The 19,090-nt window shown below is 51.3% G+C and overlaps 2 protein-coding genes across 5 annotated transcripts in view; one reads left to right on the forward strand and one right to left on the reverse strand.

Moving 5' to 3' along the window:
• The window catches only part of RSRC1 (arginine and serine rich coiled-coil 1), a 176,537-nt gene extending 167,512 nt beyond the window's left edge, over positions 1-9,025 (reverse strand). Inside the window, exons 1-3 of one of the 4 annotated variants that reach the window (XM_052804054.1) lie at positions 8,887-9,005; positions 5,173-5,297; positions 1,520-1,714 (exon numbers count right to left, since the gene is read on the reverse strand). In XM_052804054.1, coding sequence (XP_052660014.1) covers positions 1,520-1,714; positions 5,173-5,195 — 218 coding nt within the window. In that variant the 5' untranslated portion in view covers positions 5,196-5,297; positions 8,887-9,005. Of the gene's footprint in view, positions 1-1,519; positions 1,715-5,172; positions 5,298-8,433; positions 8,452-8,886 lie in introns of those variants that run through there. The other 3 variants (XM_052804051.1, XM_052804052.1, XM_052804053.1) reach the window with 3 other exon arrangements.
• Positions 9,026-10,558: 1,533 nt separating this feature from the next.
• SHOX2 (short stature homeobox 2) lies at positions 10,559-17,617 on the forward strand. The gene is made up of 5 exons (XM_052804927.1): positions 10,559-11,152; positions 12,687-12,895; positions 15,361-15,418; positions 15,502-15,590; positions 15,740-17,617. The coding sequence occupies exons 1-5, from the start codon at positions 10,870-10,872 to the stop codon at positions 15,989-15,991; spliced, it is 891 nt and encodes a 296-aa protein (XP_052660887.1). The 5' UTR covers positions 10,559-10,869; the 3' UTR covers positions 15,992-17,617.
• Positions 17,618-19,090: the final 1,473 nt, after the last annotated feature.

The following is a 19,090-nucleotide window of genomic DNA, read 5'->3' on the forward strand; positions in this document are numbered from 1 at the left end:
AATATAACACCACGTAGAAACACTTCTGTAATTCAGGATGTAGTCAATGTGATGTGTGCTTATCTAGCATAAGGGAAAAGGTGCTGTATTATGTACAAGTAGTGCTGCAGTAGTCCAAACTGGAAAAGATATATAGGTTAACTACTAAAGAACAGGTCTTCATTTGAAAAAGGAATGCCGTGTTCCTGCTAAACGAAGATGAACCACAGTAATCTTGAAGACTGCTGCTTTTGATTCTTAAGGGTCAGGGATAAATCCAGCAGGTCCCCAGCGTGTAATAGTGACTTAACTGCCAGGAGCAAATGCCCTAAACTAAGGGCAAAGCAAAGGTGCCAGCCAGATCCTAAAAGCAGACACTTTCGTCTCTTCTGGATTCAATTTAAGTCAACTGGTCTTCGTCCAGACTCTAATCTCCCTTCAAGCTCTGTTTTTATCTGCGAGATAGCCATGCCTGCACTGGACTAAAGAGATTCATAAAGCTGCATGTCATCAGCATATTGTTGGCATCGAAGCCCATGTCATCTCATTGTGTCCCCTAAGGGCTGTATGTAGATGCTAAGCAGGAACAGAAAAAAGGGGGATGGAAATGAACAAACAAGAAACCCCCCACAACCAGCCAGCATGCCCCTCATTGAAACACTCTTCTGCCAACTAAAGAAAGATTTGTCAGGAGCAGTTGCTAATGTATTTACAGGGCAGCTAGACACAATGAGTATTTTCCAGCTCCACTTACTAATAAACTGACCACCACCTGTTCAGTTTGACTCCAGGATCACCACAAGTCAGACTGAGAGAAAACCAGGAGAGCGTACCTGATCTAAAAAGGTCAGATACTGAAAGGGGCCTCTGACGAAGGAAATACAGTGTTAGGTCAAGTGAAAATTGGTAGATATAGCCACATGACCTGTGTTCTCAACACCTGGCTGACTACTGTATTCTTTACACTTAAAAAAATAGCAAGAATAACGGTGAAAACCAGCTGTTGCAGCAAATGTATAGACTGCTGTAAAATCACCCTAAGTCTTTTGATTGAGAAAGTCTACCTTGTTGTCTGGAAGGACCTACTTGGTTTATTACAACAGAAAAAAGTAACAAACAGGGTAAAACTAATTGAATGAAACTACTTTACAAACTGGTGTTAAAATATGAGCTATTATATTTCCAAAATGAGATTCCAAATCCATTATTTAGAAGGAGGAGAAAGGAAGTTATTTTAGTTGGCTGGTTTTGTCTGTTTTAATAAGGAAGTTGCCTTTGGATCTGCATATACACTGGTTTTGTATTCTTGGAGTGGGGAGGAAGGTGTTTTGGGTTTTGTGGTGGTGGTGGTTTTGGTTTTTTCTTTAGATGTAAGTGAAAATATTGCCACATCTTCCAAGATTCAGAGCAAACTTTGCTATAAAATTCCAACCTAGAACTGACTACACATTGGATTCAAATGCTTCTAGCTTTCTGCCATAACATGAAAGAGCTCGATTTGTAAACAACTGCGACAGACAGTAAATTACTCCAAATGCACCTTTTCTCATAAGAATGTGAACGAGACTGGAGATCTCGAGACCGCGACCTTGACCTTGATTTCCTTCCAGATTTTTTACGGCTGTACGTTCTGCTGTCTGAGGAGCTACTTGAAGATGAACGCCTGCGGTGTTTCTTTTTCCTTCTGCTTCTGTTCTCTTCTTCTGTGTCCGAGGAACGACGTCCCATTTTTAAGCTACATAAAAACAAAAATTCTAAACTGTAAGAAAGTCTCTTGTCTACATAAAGTTGTTATATATTCAAAAAATAGTGTCTGTGCATAAATAAACAAACATATCATTATACGATTTTAAAAGTCATCATGTGAATAGAAAATCTGGTTTGCATGCAAAAATAAAAATCAAGATTTTAATATAAGACATCAACAAATTCATGTTACCAAGTAACTTGAAATTTACACTGTCAGCAAATTTGAATTAATTTATTATGGTATCAACTATTTGTTGTAAATTTTCACAAAAGATATTTCACAACCATTTAAACAGATAAACGCAATGATAAAATCATTTCTACATCAGAACATATTTTCATTTTAGCTTATTTTTACATTTTTGCCTTAGATATTAATTTTTCAGAAATTTGGGGAGTAATGTACAAGATACTTCTAATATCTGATATTTCACTTTAAGATGTTAGGCAATCAGTAGTACAGCATCTTTAATATGTTTAATTTACAGTTATAAATGAAGATCCATAATATGTACACAACAATGGAATGTAGTCTATTGATTTCAGCTACTGATGTGACTCACTCGGTGTCTTTTTAGGTTCTGCAATTTAAATAATGTACATTTTTGTCCTGCTTGTCAAAGTTAAAACATGCATTGAGAAAAAAATTCTAGGAAGTTATTTTTAGATTAATTTAAACTAGAGCCAGGTTGATTTTGATTCTCAGTTTAGATCCACTCAACTTTAAACTGCTTTATTCCAAAATCAGACCTATAAATACTGAATTTCAGAAATATGTCTTGCTTGTCAGTCTGTTTGCTTGGACAAAGTTTACAGACTTTGATATCAGATTTGAAAAAAAATGGGGGGTGGGGAAGCTTGCCATTTATTAATTGTTGCAAAGACTATCATCTTCATTTGCAACTCCTAAGAGATCAGTTTCATTGCTTCACAATTAAAGAATTGTTGTATTTCTTGACTTTCCAGGCTGCAAAAAGTGCATAATGCTTTAAAACTATTTTTCTGTCCCAGCAGTATCAGCTCTACCCACCCAAGACTTCAAGACCCCTCTTCACACACACTTCAGCTAATGGCAGCTAGTAACAGCCCTTCTTCCCAAGAACAAACAGTTATTTCAAGACTCCCTAGCTACTTCTGCCCTGGGAAAACAGGAACTCATAATTCTTTAACGTTCATATCAACAGCTAGATCATGGATATATTTTGCCACAATATCACCTGTCTTTAATCAACACTGAAACATTACAGGTCCTCATATTTCCAGCATAAACAGGTTGAACTTGTTCATTTTCTGCATACAAACTTTTGCCCTTCCTCACACCTTTTACCACCTAGGCAGCAGACCCTAATCTCCAGGGTAAAGATTGAAAAAGAACAAAAGAGAAATTCACCACTAAGTACGTTTATGCTTAAATTCACAGAAGGTTTACATGTGAATACAAGTCTTGATTACGCTAGGCCTTCTGGTCAAAATGCATGATTGAGCAAAAAAAACATGTTTAGTTCCACAGTCTCTTAAACCTACATTTTTACCCTCAAGTTCCCAAGACAGCTAAAACTGTTCTGCACATGATCATACTTGCTACAGTCCTACAGTGGTATACCTAAACACCCAAGCAGGCATGGGATTTGCAAAGTTAGGGTACTGTGACCAACCTTCCCAAGGGAACCTTTTGGGTAGCTACATTCAAAGTACAATAAATATACAGACAATGCTGCATTTGACAGAATTTGAAGATTATGTCAGAGATGCAGGTTTGCTTGTCAGATTGAGACACACTCCTCCCACGCTGCTGAAGCTCATCCTAAGGACTGCCAGACCCCTGGAGCCAGGGCGAGGAAGCTACAGCGAGCACAAGTCAAGAGTCAAAGGAACATCCTCCTGGAAAGGGCCAAGTTCTGGACCTGGCATCTACTTCAAGGAGAGCTTCCATATTTTACCCAACAGTTGTTTAAGGTAAAATACAAGGCAGTCCCTTAAGTATCTGGATTTTCTTTGATGTTCACTAGAGTTACTCACTGCCGCAATCAAAACAGTAGCTACGTAAACTCATTCCTATGTAGCCAAATCTCTGTGGACTGCAGACGGCTCTTCGGCACGCAACTCGGAGCTATCAGTTCCACTCCTGCAGCCAGGAGTGCCTACAAATTAGCCGTTACTAAGCTTTGCTGCAGCAAATCCCTCTACGTATTTACTTCATTTCTCAATAGTTTCTGTTTTCAGCACTTTAGAACTGGTCCTTCAGCTAACAATCTAAACAAAGCATTTTTGAAATATTCAACTTAAAACAACAAATCTCTGTGCACCTAAAGCAGCAGAATTTTAGGAGGATGAACTGCTATGCACAAGAATTTCTTTTTTAAACAAAGTTATTTCTACCATCTTACTAAAGGTATTCTGCACAGATTTTGAAAAAGACAGAGGCAGTGCTTTACAGACTATTTTATCTCATTTAAGGAACTAACAGTTTAATTTACAATTCTGTAGAGGAATGCCAATTTATATCAACGCACCATCTTGTGCAGTCATTTTATTTTTTTCCCCTCATAGCAAAAGATTTACAGAGCTCCAAGGTACCAACAGTTATTGAACAGTAAACTAAAGCTCTTCAAATATATACTGATAGAACAATCTTCAAATGAACATGAACCTGAATCTCAAAATAAGCAGAACTGCTCAGAAAGATGAAACTATGACACACAGATTTTAAGTTAAAAGCTCACAGACCACAGCTCATGACAGCAAGATTAATGAAAGAGACCAGAGAAACAAAGAGTACAAAAGACATTTCTACTGAGATATTCACCACTTGATATGGATATCATTATGAGCCAGAACATTACACTTCAACATATATATCATCTGTTGTTTAACTTCCTTTTTTTGCCATCAGCTTTCTTCCCCATTTGGACATATAACTGGATTAAGAAACCCACAAAACCAGTGAAACATATTATGTAAATCTCAATTTTGTGTCTTCAGGACCAAAAAACAGCAACATGCCATGGCCCTTCTCTATTACAGGACAAGCCCTACAGCATACGTGCATATCCTTGAGCCTCAGGAGCTCCAGGAGCACTGGGTTTACCGTGGATGAGCTACAGGACAAAGGCACATCGGTGACTGATGCCCTGCACATTCTAGAGTTTCCACTGGAAAAGAGGTTGCCAGAAGCAGACTGTTGATCCTGGAACAATTTGTGCAGCCAAGTCCTAGTAGGTGTCTCCTACTGGCATATCTTGGAAGTACACAGGCGACAGACAACTTTGACAGGCCCTATCTTTCACCGGGGTCTTTAGACCATCCCTTCAGTACATGACAACCATTTTCCTGCAAAGACACCTCTTTTAAACATAGCACTTGAGAGTAGTCAATTATCGAGACCTGTAACAGGTTAGCATCCTTCCTGACTACTGCCTACTCCCTCCATACTCCTGAACAGACCTGGGAAAAGGGACTGCCAGCATTGATTGATCACACCAGCTGAAGCCTGATGGACGGAAGAGTCGTTCTGGTGGGTCAGCAGTGGTCCATATACCATTTCCACAAACAGGACTGTATAATAGCACCTACAGATCACAGAAGAGAACTAAGATCACTCAGGGAACCTTAATTAGCAAAATAATGGGGGGGAGAGGGAAGAAAAGGCAAACAGAAAAAATTAAGACTCATTACATGGCATCATATGCTGAATCTCATGGGGTTTTCCTACCTGGCTGTTTCCGTACAAAGTCTGCAGATCCACCACAAGGACTTGTACCATCAACAGAGTGACATAAGTGAGTTCACCCTTATAGCTATGGGGAATCCCATTTTTAAGGCTCCTTACCCTTACTTCTCAGGCAGAAGCAATATGAATTTGCAATAGGAGATATGCTTCTGCCAACTCCTCTATGTGTAGACACTGTGGAAGATGCGGCTCTCAATGCCTGGCAAGGCACAAGAGGCAGCAGTAGGCTTTTATCCTGACTGTGGAGCAATACTAGGAGGAGGAGGAGGAAAAGGCACATTAACAAGCACCAACAGCAAATGAACGGTTTCAGATGACCTTAGAACCAGGGTTACATCCCAGGTGTCCATGGGGAGACAGTCTCCTGACCATTACATCAGTGAGGCTCACTTTTCCATCACCCAGCCCCAACCTTCCCCCTGCATGGTTCTCATCCACTCTTAGCATATTCCCTCACCCACTTCTGAATTTAGATCAACCTACTCTGGTCAAACAATAAAGGAACACCGAGAATTCAGAAGATGATGTCTCAAGATATGAGGACCCACAGCAGCTACATGGAAACTCATGCTGAAGCCTGAGCTGGAACACAACATCAAATGAATCAGCTACTAAAGTATTTTTGAAGGCTCTAGTGAATGCCTGTGAACTTCAACATTTTGAAGGCTTGCAATTTTGTCTGAAATTGAACAGCTTTTCAATAGGATGAGTAACAGCTGGACCTGAAAAATTTTAAGTCCCCATTCTGGAGCACAGGCATGTTGAAGTACCTAAAAGACACGTCTCCAGGCCTTTGGTTTTTTTAATAGTTAATTTTTGTTTAAGTCTTGTTTCTGAAAACTGATGCTGCAACACTTTGGTTGAAATGAAAACAAAGTGCATACTCTCATACATGCGTTTTGCCAAGAGAAAACATCAACATCAAAAATTTCAAACCAACTACTTACATTTGGCAAAGTCATAAACAGTGTTTTCAAGCTCACCTGCAAACAGCTAAGTAACCTCCCACCCTGCATTTAAAAATGTAAAGAATACAAAGATGACGTAGGAAACGGACTTCTCTAGAGAACTCTATTCAAAGAGAGTAAAGTACACTTTAAAACGTAGTAAGAAGTATACACGCATTGACCTGACCTTGTTCAATCTTGTATCATAGATGTTAGAATTATTTCAAGCGTGCAATACATATTTTCAAACATGAGTTTCAAACTATTACTGTATTTACTGTAGATTGTAAGAAAACAGTATCGTTTGGTTATTTTAATCAGAAGGTGTTATCCAGCAAACATTACTGCAGCAGACTGCATCTTGAGCACAGCATCCACTTAAACAATACAATCGTTAGTTACCATAATCATCCAGAAGTGACAAAGACAAAATAACCTCCACATTTGTTCCGTATCAAATCCAAACAATTTATGTTTGTTAGTTACTAAGAAACTTTTATTATAACTAACTTGCAATAATCACTAACCACCTGCGCTGTTTATGTAGCATCTCTACAAACAAGATCCTTTAAGAAATTATAACCGCTTAGAAGGGCACCAATGAAAACATACTGCAACCATCTCTGTATCCCCTTCTTCCCTGCTGAACTGTGCAAGACCATCTTTAAGAAAGAATCAACAAGTCAGGATGAGATGCTATGTGAGCTTCAGCCAGGAAACAAGGATAACTGAAGTAAAAATTATTCTAAGTCCTCAACAAACATGCTCACTAGCTAATAGGTAGGAGTCACAGTGTGACTAATGGCAACGCTGCTCCCCCAAAAAGGCAAACCACAAACAGGCAGAGGGTAGAAGTCCCTCTCAGACAGCTTCTGTGTGTCTACAGATCAAAGATTGTCTTTGTAACTACCCCCACCAAGCTCGTAGTTATGTGGAAACTGCCCCTGCTCTACAGTTCAGAAAAAGTACTCTCAGTAGAGGAGGAGATTTGACCAGAAAAGAGAATAAGGTGGCTGTTCTTATGAGGGGAGCAACCTGAATTGTTGTTGATTTTACATACTTATCCAGTGGTGCCTCTTTCCCTTAGCCAAGTTTCCAGATCACTGCAGGAGGAACACCTGAATCACATCTACCAGAGAGCTACCATCACTGGTTACCTCAGAAGAAAGTCTAGAGATCACAGAACCACAGGAACTCAGTTACTTTCTTACAAGCTCTCCCATAGGGGCAAGAATCCACAGACACCAAACATACCAGAACACTGCCTTCTGGTTACATAAAAGACGTCCTCTTTGATAATTACGTCAACAGTATTTTTCAAAATCATTAATTTTGAACTTGAAGGAAGTTTGCCTCAATTCAAAATCATGAATGAACCATTTACGTATAATAACAGTATTCCTTAATTCAGCTTCAAATCTTTAGATTCCAAAGTGCGGGAAAAACCAGCCTCAGGGAGACACCACATGCCCGTGGCCATCCAGGAGACCAACAGCAAAGTGGAGAATCGAACCAAGATCTCAAACCCTAGTATGATGCTCATCTACTAAGAGACCAGCTCCAGAAGCCATCTTTTGCTCAGTAAGTCTTAATTCTACAAACTGGCCTTCCACCACATGAAGGCAGCAAGAACTACAAACGTTCCTATTTTAGGTCAACGCAAGTAAGTTCACTAAGTGCATTAGTTGATCAGCGTTTCTTCCAAGTAACCAACTCTCAGAACAAGCTTACCGATTAACAAAGTCTGTCTGAACTTGGTGATGCAACTTTTGGTATTTCTTGATCTCAAGTTCTACCTACCTTCCTCACTCATGGGGTACAGGATCATGCTAAACTGCTAAAAATAACATGTTTAAGATTTGTCCCAGATCATTAGAACAGCTAAACTGCTCAAAACGAGTTTCATTCATGTCGGGGAAAAAAAGTAGCACCCAGAATTGTCCTTAGCTGAAACGTAAAATGAAAATACCTAAAACGACTGCTGCCAGAAACGGCGCATCAGACGCGGAAAAAAGAACCACTGCGTACCTTCTTTGCCCACGCTTCCACAGACCGAGAGCTGGGAAAGTAAGCTTCTACACAAATCATTTCCTCTCACCACCCCAAGAACCAAAAGGTAAGGGCGGCTGCCAGGGACAGCAACACCCACCGCAGGCAACTACGTGCTCCCCGCTCACCCACACCCCGACTACTCCTACGACAGACCGGGCCCCGGCGGAGACCCGGCGGCCGGGGCGGGAGGCCCGGGAGAGGAAACGAACCGCAGCGTTTCCACACCTGGAGCCGCAGGACCCGGCGGCCGGGCCCCGCAACCCGGCGGCGGCCAGGCCGCGGCGGGTTCCCGGCGTTGTCATGGCAACACCGGGCAGGCCCGGCCCGGGGGAGGATGAGCAGCAGGCCGCAGGGCGCACCCGGCGTCCCGCAGACGGCCTGCCCTGTCCCTGCTGGGGCTGGGCTCGCCGCCGGGCCCCACCACGTTACCTGAGCGGCCGGAGCAGCCGAGACGGGCCGGGCCGGGCCGAGACGGGCCGGGCCGGGCCGCGGGAGCGAAGGCGGCACCGGGCCGCGGCTGCCGGTTTGAGCTCAGCGCCTTCCTGGGCGGCGGGCAGGCATCAGCAAACGAGCGCCGAGTTCATCCAGGCGGCCAGGCAGCGCCGCCGAGCGCCGAAGAATCGATGCGGCGCTCTCGCCTTCCCCCGGCGGGGCGAGCCCTCCCCACGCGTGACGGGCGGCGAGGGGCGCGCGGCCGGTGCCGGGGTCCCCGCTACCCACCGGCGGCTGCAGCGTGTTCCACGGCGCGTTGTCCGGGCGCAGCGTGGTGACCACCGCAACGACTTACCGGCACCTTGCCGCTGCGGTCCGCCCCCCCCCCCCCCCCACGGGTGACGGGGCTCCGCGGCGGCGCGGGGAGAGCGGCGCGGAGCGTTTGTCGTTTTGAGCTCGGAGTGATTAAGGGGGGGGGGGGGGGTCGGTGTTGCCCGGCACTGACAACCGCCCCCGCGGCCGAAGGGGGCAGCGTTCCCCCCGCGGCGTGGGCACCGCGGAGGGGCCGGGCTGTGACCCCGGGGAAGGGATGGCCCCAGCCGCGGGGGGGAGCGCGTCCCGGTCCGCCTCCCGCCGAGGCGGGCCGAGGTCAGCCTCCGCCGAGCGACGGGCGAGAAACGCAACGAAACGATCGAACCCCCTGCGCTTAATTCTTGTCTTTGGACGAATTCGGTTAGTTTAACGCGAGTTTCCGAGCACGCGCTCCCCACCACGGGAATCGCGAAACGTTGCGTGGGGAGAAAAAGGAAAACACCGGGATGGAAGAGCCGCTGGCGGGCATCTTTCCCTGCCGCCAGCACGGGGCCGGTCTCTCTCCCGTCGGGATCCCGGTCCACCCGCGGCGGAGCGGGACCGGTTCACGGGCGGCGGGACCCGCTCTGCCGCCTGCGACGGAGCAACGGTAAAAAAAATCGTTGCCTACCGCGGCTGAGGCGTGGGTAATTGGAGCTGAAGAAATGCTAATTCCATCCTCGATACCGTACCCGCTCGAGTAAATAAACGCTCTTTTACGTAAAGTCGCCTTTCCGAAGGTCAAATGAAAAATCAATAAATAAGCAAGAGTTAAACAATTTTGAATAATTTATTAGAGCCCTAGCAAAGGTGTGCGGGAGGCGACTTCTGTCAACAAAACCGCTCTCTTAATGGGATTTCAACGACAAAGGAGAAACAATATTAGCAATAAATACCGTAATTCGCTCTAATCTGATGCCTCGATTCGCCCTGTGAGAAAACCTTAACGATAACGGCGGTATTTGTCACTGTCAATTAACCGGGAATTTATTTGCTGGATTTGCCCGTCCACGGAGGAACTTTTCCCGGCTCCCCCGCGCAGCGCCCGGCGGGGTGCGGGGAGTGCGGGGCCGCCCCCCCCCCCCTCCGCGGACGCGGAGGGGGGGGGGGGCGGCCCCGCACTCCCCGCACCCCGCCGGGCGCTGCGCGGGCGCGGATCCTGCGCACCCCCCCATCTCCCCCCCCCTTCTCCTCCCGCCCTTGGCCACTCCCCCGCAGCTCCGGCCCCCTCTCCCGCGCCGCGTTCGCCCGCGGGACCTGGCGTACGGGCCGTCGCCTAATTAAATTAATTAGGGCGCGGAGCGCGGTATAGGGCGGATCGAGCGGTGCCCTGGCCGCAGTGCCCCGCGGCAGGGCGGCGTAAAGCGGGCGGTGGAGAAGGGGGTTTCATTCAGAGAGCTCCGAGGGGAGGTAATTCGCCGGGAACAAGGGGCAGGCTTTGCAAAGTATAAATAGTGCCACTTCAATCGCGGCGGCTCTATCAGACCCCGAGAGCCCTGCACGTCGGGCGGCACGGTACGGTAACGGTAACGGTAACGGTACGGCTCGGTACGGCCCGGGGCGCAGCCGCCGCCCGCCCCGTGGATGCCCACCCGGGGAACCGGGGCAGCGCGCCCCTGAGCCGCGGCCATGGAGGAGCTGACGGCGTTTGTCTCCAAGTCGTTTGATCCCAAAGCGAAGGAGAAGAAGGAACTCATCACCTACCGGGAGGTGCTGGAGAGCGGGCCCCTCCGAGGCGGCGGCGGAGGAGGAGGAACGCGGGACACCGGCGGAACCGCGGCGGAACCGGGCCGCGACGAAGCGGGCAGCCCCGCGGCGCGGGTGGGCGGCGGGCGGTCCCCGCCGCGGGAGCCCGACGCCGCCGCCGCCGCCGAGAGAGCCGCCGAGGCGGCCACCCCCAAGCTCAGCGACGGTAACGGCGGCACCGGGGGCTCCCCCGTCTTTCCTTCCCCTCCTTCCCACACGCATACCCCCCCCCCCCCCGCTCCCCGCTCCCTCCCTCCCCCGTCGGGGTCGGTAACGCGCGGAACGGAGGCGGGAGCGGGCGAGACGGCCGGCGGTCGCGGGTGGAAGGGGCTCGGCAGCGGCAGCGCCCGTGGGGAGGCTGCGATCGGCGTTAACGGGCGGCTCGCCACCTTTTCCCAGTTCCGGGAAACAGGCGGCCAGCCTCGAAGTTTATATTAAAATATCTAAAGAAGCGTTTAACTTGCTCATAACACGATCTGTTCCTGTTTAGCATCCCACGGGAAGCCGCGCTGCCAAACGAAAGCCCGGCCACGCGGGCCCGCTTCGTTCCCGCGCGGGTCTCGGCGGCGCGGACACGCGTGGGGCCGGGCCGCCCCGCCGCCGCCGCTCAGCCCCGTCTCCGCTGCCGGGCGGATTTCTTCCCAAACGCCCCGTGGTTTTTCCGCGCTTTTTTTTTTTTTTTTTTTTTTTTTTTCCGCGCCGGGGCCATGGTATGGCGGTGCCGGTACCGGGGCCGCCCGCCGCTGTCGGTAGCAGCGGGAAGGCAACCGGGGCCGCGCCGGCGGAGCGGCGGCGCGGTTCCCCCGTGGCTGCGCGGGGACCCGCGGTTCGCTGCCGCTCTTTTGTTCGGACAAGCGGTTGCCGGCGGAGCGGAGCGGAGCTCGGCCGGGAGCATCCCCGGGAAAGGGCTAATAAACAAATTTGCGTTAACGAGCGGGGCGCGGGGGGGGGGGGGGGGGCAGCCGGAGCAGGGCCGGGCGGGCAGCCCCCGCGACGCGCAGGTCCCGCGGGGGTCCGCGCAAGGGGACACCCCCCCACCCCCACCCCCCCGCCATCCGGCCTGGGACGCGTCTCCGGTAGAAAAAAAAAAAAAAAAAAATTAAAACAACGAAAATCAAAAAGCCGGGAGAGAGAGCGGGCGCGGGGCGCGGAGGGACCGCGGTGACCGGCGGAGAGCCACCGGCGACCTGTTGCTGCGCTTCCCCCCGGGCGGGCAAGGGGGCTGCAGCCCTCCCGCTGGCCGGGGGCCGGGTTCGGTGCGGATCCTCCGGGCTGCGGCCGGGGTGCGGGAGGCGGCCGGCCGGGCCCCCCCCCCCCCGTTCCCCGCCGCCAGCGGTTACCGGAGCCGAGCGGCGGCGGGGCCCGGAAAGGCAGCGGCCGAGGCGGGCGGGCCTAGCGCGGCCCGGGCGTTTAGGCCCCCGCTCCCGGGTGCCCCAGCCGCGGAGGGGGGGGTTGAGGGGTTGGGGGGGCTCCCCCCCGGTTCCCCCCCCCCCTTCCTCCCCGGTTCCCTCCCGGTTCCCCCCGGGTGCCCGCGTCGCGGAGGGGAGCGGCGGGCTGGGGTGGGGGGGGGGGGGTGGATGAGCTCCGGCGTCCCCGCTGCCCCCCCCCCGGCCCCGGTGCTGGCACCCTGGGCAGCCCCCCGCCTCCCCGGTCCCCCGTGCCGGCCGCCCCGCCTGTCTGACTGCCTGTGTCGTGCCCAGTCTCCCCAGAGCTGAAGGACCGCAAGGAGGATGCGAAAGCAATGGAAGACGAAGGGCAGACGAAAATCAAGCAGAGGAGGAGCCGGACGAATTTCACCCTGGAGCAGCTGAACGAGCTGGAAAGGCTTTTCGACGAGACCCACTACCCGGACGCCTTCATGCGGGAGGAGCTGAGCCAGAGGCTGGGGCTCTCCGAGGCCAGGGTGCAGGTAGCCGAGCCGTGCCAGGCTGCGGGGATGCGTGGGTGCCCGTGGGCGTGGGTGTGCGCGCACGGTGGAAGGGGCCAGCTCGGTAAAGAAGCCGGTCGTGCCCCGTCCCCGCCGCTCCTGACACAGGCTGTCAGAGCGAGGATGGGGGGGTCCCCGCGCAGAATTGCGCCCGGCAAACCCGTAAAACTGCCTCCCCCCCCCCCCGAGCTTTCTTGTGGCTTGACTCCTTGCAAGTCGTCCCCCCCTGCCCCTCGCTCTGTCGCCTTTTATTTAATCTCTGCGTTTATTTCATCTCTGCCTCGGCGAGAGCTACAATGGCTATTTTGTTGGCGTGGGCTGCGGTCCCTCTCCGGGCTGCTCCTGGCGCAGGGCTTACCGGGCGGACGTACCAATTAACTTTATAGATGTAGTGACCATAAACTAAATTAGGAACTGCTAAGTGCAAAAAAATTTACAGCCCGTTTCTCGTCATAGTTCTTAAATCTTGAGGGAAGCGGCACGAAAACTGAGCGAAGTGCACAGACCGGCTTTGTTCGGATTTATGAAATACAAAAGTCTGGGATAAAACCAGGCTATTTTAAGCGTTCTCCCGTACCGAGAAGCCACGGCTTCCTTTGATTTAACCTGCGCCTTTAACCTCGGGCTGCCCTCCCGAAGTTTTCCCGAATCGGTTCCTGGGCTGGTTTCTGCGAGTTTTGTCGGGATGAGATGAAGAGTGAGGAAGGGTCCGGGCTTTGCCCGGCTGGGGAGGAAGGCAGCTCCTCAAATGAGAACAAATGTAGCTGCTCCGGTGTATTTCCGTTCTAATAATAAAAGAAGAGAAAATGATGGTCATTATTTGTTTGAACACATGGAGTAGTTTTAGGCCCCTAACATCTGCAGCTGGCAGAAAGTATCGCTGTAACAGATACTCCCCCTCAATCTTTGTGCTCGTAGGCCACCATCTGCACCGAACTATGCGCACAATCCTTGTGGGGTTTCCCTGCATCTCGTAATAGGGTAAGGACAGAAACAGAGCGGTCACGTTGAACCGAAAAAGTAATAATAGGCAGCTTTTGTCATCACAGCCTGACCCACCGAAAAAAAAAAAAAAAAAAAAAAGCGCCTTCATTTTCCCGCTCCCCCGTTTTTCCGCCGAGGCGGCCGCCTCTTTACACCCAGCAAATCTTAACAAAACCAAACCGAACAAAGTTGCAGGGCTTCAACTTGGCTATGAAAAATGTAAAAGGGAGGTGCTTCCTTCTGCTGGCTGTTTGCTCGACAAAGAACGCGGTGGCGGCGGGGCATAATCCGCGCTCCCATTATGCCAAATCGCAGGGTGCATAATAACTTTTGGAGATTTACATAGATTAAACCCATTCCCTTTAAATCGTTCCGGAAAACGCTTTGCAATAATATTTTGCCTCGCATCTGCACTAATTTGTAAATTATGGAATGTGCGTTTCCACGGGAGGCTGAGGGCGAACATGGCTGTTGGGCAGATTTTCCTTGGCTGAAGTAAATGACAGGGCGGGGGAAATTCACATTTATATTTGTCTCTTCAAGTAAGACCTCAAAAAAGAAATTTTTTTTTTTTTTTTGGCCGTGGGGAAAGGATGGCTTGGTGGATGTGGCTTCTGAGATGCGGTGCAGAGGTCTGTCTTTAAACAGGAATGTTTTAAGGCGAGCTCTCCCTCCTTCCCTCCCTCCCCTCCCCTCTCTTCTCTAAGCAAGCAGAACTTTGTTCTGGAAATTCATTTCAACAATTCCAATATTAAAAGTATGTTCTTGTCTAATGCGCAGCCTTTTCTGTGGAAGCAAATTAGATTATCATGATAATGAGACAATTATTCCGCTTCCGTGCTACACTCCACCGCACAGAGGAACAGAGAAATTCTAAACTTCTTTGTAGCGAAGCTTTTGTGACAGTAATTACACACACACACACCCCGCCAAAGAAAAAAAAAAAGTGAGTCATTAAACTCTTTGGTGTTTAGTTTTTCTTGAAGATAAAGCTAATTAATTTATTTATTAATGAGCACGATCTTCTCAGGCCTGGCAGTGCAAACGTCCAAACCCATTATCGCCAGTTAGTATTAGATATCAGGGGGTGATTTAGGTCTGTTGGGACCCTGAGGTGGAAAGACGAAACCGGGGCTCGGAAAGTAATTTCTCTGCAACGAGCACTCTGCGAAGGTCGATTTTCTGTATGTTTTGACTCTTTTTCCCTTGCCTTTCGCGTTTCGGAGCTGATGAGCGGGGGCTGCCCGGGAGGAAGGAGCCCAGCCGGGTTTCTTTGTCTGCCGGTTTGGGGATTGTTTTGTTGTTTTGGGGTTTTTTTTTAGTTCTCGGTGGGTTTAATTATTTTTTTTTTCTTGGCGCTTCGCGTCCTCCCCACGGCGGTGCCAACGCGGCCGTGACACCCCTGTGTGTCCCCCCCCCCCCCCCCCGTGTCCCGTGTCCCCCCCCCCGCCCTCTCCCCGCAGGTCTGGTTCCAGAACCGAAGAGCCAAATGCCGAAAGCAAGAAAACCAACTCCACAAAGGTACTTGGGGAGGGGGTGATGCGGGGGTTGGGGGGGGGTTGTCTGTCCCTCCCTGACCGCCTGCCGCTGCCTCCCTCCCGCAGGGGTGCTGATCGGCGCCGCCAGCCAGTTCGAAGCTTGCCGGGTGGCCCCGTACGTGAACGTGGGCGCGCTGCGGATGCCCTTCCAGCAGGCAAGTGGGCGGCGGTGGGGTCGCGGGTGGAGTGGGGGGGGGGGGGGGGAACGGGACAGAGAGACGGACGCACGGACTAGACGGAGGGACACGCGGGACCGCGGCGGGCGGGTGGGTCGCTGCCACGCCGCCGCCCTTCTTCCCGGCAGGTTCAGGCGCAGCTGCAGCTGGACAGCGCCGTGGCCCACGCACATCACCACCTCCACCCGCACCTGGCCCACGCACCCTACATGATGTTCCCCGCACCCCCCTTCGGGCTACCGCTGGCCACCCTGGCCGAGTCCGCCTCCGCCGCCTCCGTGGTGGCCGCCGCCGCCGCCGCCAAGACCACCAGCAAGAACTCCAGCATCGCCGACCTCCGCCTGAAGGCCAAGAAACACGCCGCCGCCCTGGGGCTGTGACCGGGCTCGCTCGCTTTTCTTTTTTTTTTTTTGTTTTTAAATAAAAAAAAAGGGGAAAAAAGGAAAAAAAAAAAAAAAGACGAGGGAGAGGAGAAACTGACGGGAGATATATACTTATTTAAAGAATTAGAGGAACTAGACGCGCAGCTGGGAAGTTCACAGGTTTTGAAACTGACCTTTTTCTGCGAAGTTCACTTTAATACGAGAAATTTGATAAGAGAGGCGGGCCTCCTTTCACGTTGCATCAGATACTTGAGTTTAACAACCACGTCTGGAATAGCGACAAAAAGAAGAGAGAAAGACGACAACGAAGAGGGGAAAAAAAAAAAAAAAAAGGGAAAAAAAAAAAAAGAGACAATGATTTCTCTGCGAATTTCTAATGGGAAACTGTCCGGGATACTTCCTCCAGCAGCATTCCGGCTTGCATGTATTTGTATTTCATTGATGGAGTCCTTTGATTCACTTGCACTTCACCCTCATCTTTAGTAGAAAACAAAACAAAACAAAACAAACAAACGTGGCTGGGTTCTTTCTCTTTTAATCTTGGAGGGAAGCAGAAAGAGAGAGGGAGATCAAGCACTACCTTTTCCACTCTTAAATCTTTGTTGGTCGTTTGCTGTCCCACCTCTGAAATAAAAGGGAGTGGAAAGCATCAGGAGAGCGGAGTGTGCCTCCCTTTGCCGGGTGTCTCTTGTCCTGAGGGCAAAAACAAAAGAAAAAAAAAAAGAAAAAGAAAAAAAAAGAGTATTTAATTCCCAACCACCACTTTACACAACGGCAAATTCCAATAAGAGGTACTGGGTACATGTAAAATATGTTGATACACACGAACAAAGTTTATTTTGGCTATAACTTGTGAATTGATAGTTGACTGTCAAACATTTACATTTTATCTCATAAAGGTGTATCTATTCACGTAATCTTGTGATTTTTTTTATTATTATTATTATTATTTGAAAGACGTATAGCTATTTAACCTGGGGTACCTTGCAGTCGGTGATTGTTATCCCAGTTTGCCATCAGACCCTCATGCTTATTGCCAAGACAGAGGGAAAGCTCTTCTACGCGAACTTTGGTATGGATGGGCTTTGTATCTATTTGTTCTCCATGAAAACAAAATTATTTATATTGACCATATTTTTTCTAGTGTATTTTAAGTTATTTAAAAAAGGGGGAAAAAAAGAAAAAAGATGCTGTTATTTCATTACATTTGTTGTCAGTACAATATATTTTGTTTCACTCAGGTTTGCTTCACCTTTTTTAGTCCATTTTCGACGTCACGAATTTCAATAAGTGCCAAGTAATGAATTTAAGACACTTTGCGACCTATTGACTGACAAGGGTAACGTTTTAGTGGACGGCTTCACGTCACTTCTGGTACTGTTAATATTAAATCGTCGGTGATATTGTTTCTTTTCTGTGTTTACACCTTCTGTAGAGCTCGCACGTTTCTTTCTGCTCCGTAGAAATCGCGACAAACCGATAGCACGACGAGGAAGCACCGCTCACCTCTGCGCATCTTTTGTTACCACTTTATATGAGTTTTCCTGAGTTTCGGCTTCACAAAACTTAACGCGGCGTTTTGGTTTGGCTTTCTTTTGAAGAAAAATAGACCGGTGGAAGTTATATAGCAATTGTGTCTTTACAAGTTCTGTCAAGTTCCCTCAGGTAATAAAATCGAGGAAAGTCTTAACGGCTCAAAATATTTTCCAGGGAAGGAACAGGGGGAATTTGCACTGCGCAAAATCCGCAACTCCCGCCGCCGCCCGCCTCTCTCCTCGCTCCGGGACCCGGGGCAGAGCCCGCACCCCGCTCCCGGGGCCGCCCGGACCCGCCGTGCCGCGGCGGAGCGGCCGCAGCGTCCCGCTCCCCACCGGGAAAGCCAGCCGCCGGCCCCGTCCCTCCCCGCCATGGCCGCCCGCGCAGGGCTCCGCTTGGCGCCAATTCCTCCACGCCGTGCCCGGCGGGACGCCTCGGTCCTGCCGAGGGTTCCGTGAGGAAAGGGCGCCCGCCACGGCGGTCCCTGTGAGGGGAAGGCGCCCGCCATGGGAGTCCCTGTGAGGGGAAGGCGCCCGCCATGGGGGTCCCTGTGAGGGGAGGACACCCGCCTTGGGGGTTCTTGTGAGGAGAAGGCGCCCGCCACGGCCGTCCCTGTGAGGGGATGGCGCCCGCCACAGGGGTTCTTGTGAGGGGAGGACACCCGCCGTGGCGGTCCCTGTGAGGAGAAGGCGCCCGCCATGGGAGTCCCTGTGAGGGGAAGGCGCCCGCCATGGGGGTCCCTGTGAGGGGAGGACACCCGCCTTGGGGGTCCTGTGAGGAGAAGGCGCCCGCCACGGCGGCCCCTGTGAGGGGAAGGCGCCCGCCATGGGGGTTCTTGTGAGGAGAAGGCGCCCGCCACGGCCGTCCCTGTGAGGGGAAGGCGCCCGCCACGGCGGTCCCTGTGAGGGGATGGCGCCCACCACAGGGGTTCTTGTGAGGGGAGGACACCCGCCGTGGGGGTCCCTGTGAGGAGAAGGCGCCCGCCACGGAGGGTCCCTGTGAGGGGATGGCGCCCGCCATGGTGGTGCCCCTGAGGGGAAGGCTCCCGCCACGGTGCCCCCCGCGCCCAGCCCCGGAGGCCGGGCAGCGCTTGCGGGAAGGGGCCCGCCTCGGTGCAGCGAGGGAGGAAGGCAGGCGCTGCCCGGGGGGCTGCGGGGAGCGCGGGCGGACCCGCTGGCGGAGGCGGGCGAGGCGCAGCTCCCGGAGCCCCGTCGCCTCCCCCGGGCCCCTCGCCGGGGAAGCGGCGGCCTCCGGCGCGCCGTGCCCGCTCTCCGCGGCCAAGGGCTCCTCCGCGGCCCGGCGGCCGCCAGGCTACGCGCAGCGGGGAAGAGCCGGCGGCGCCGCTGGGTCCGGCGCAGGCCGAGCGGCCGCGGGCGGTCGGGGGCGGCTGTCGGCTGGCGGGAGGGAGCCCCGGCTGTCCCCCGCAGCGTGTCCCCCCCCTGCCCAGGCGGGGAGCCCTGCCGGAGAGGGCTGCAAGGAGCAACAGCAAAATCGGCTGATAACGGGCGGAAAAGGATAGATTTTACGTTCGGTAGAACAGCTCTATTCAAGCAAAAGTAA

Source organism: Harpia harpyja, chromosome 12, assembly GCF_026419915.1.
Source record: "Harpia harpyja isolate bHarHar1 chromosome 12, bHarHar1 primary haplotype, whole genome shotgun sequence".
NCBI lineage: Eukaryota > Metazoa > Chordata > Aves > Accipitriformes > Accipitridae > Harpia > Harpia harpyja.

Bases quoted from the DNA above. Each gene is read 5' to 3' on its own strand.
- SHOX2 (XM_052804927.1), top strand. From the start codon at position 10,870: ATGGAGGAGCTGACGGCGTTTGTCTCCAAGTCGTTTGATCCCAAAGCG. The intron at 11,153-12,686 runs GTAACGGCGGCA...TGTCGTGCCCAG, and splicing joins CACCCCCAAGCTCAGCGACG to TCTCCCCAGAGCTGAAGGAC. The intron at 15,419-15,501 runs GTACTTGGGGAG...TCCCTCCCGCAG, and splicing joins AGAAAACCAACTCCACAAAG to GGGTGCTGATCGGCGCCGCC.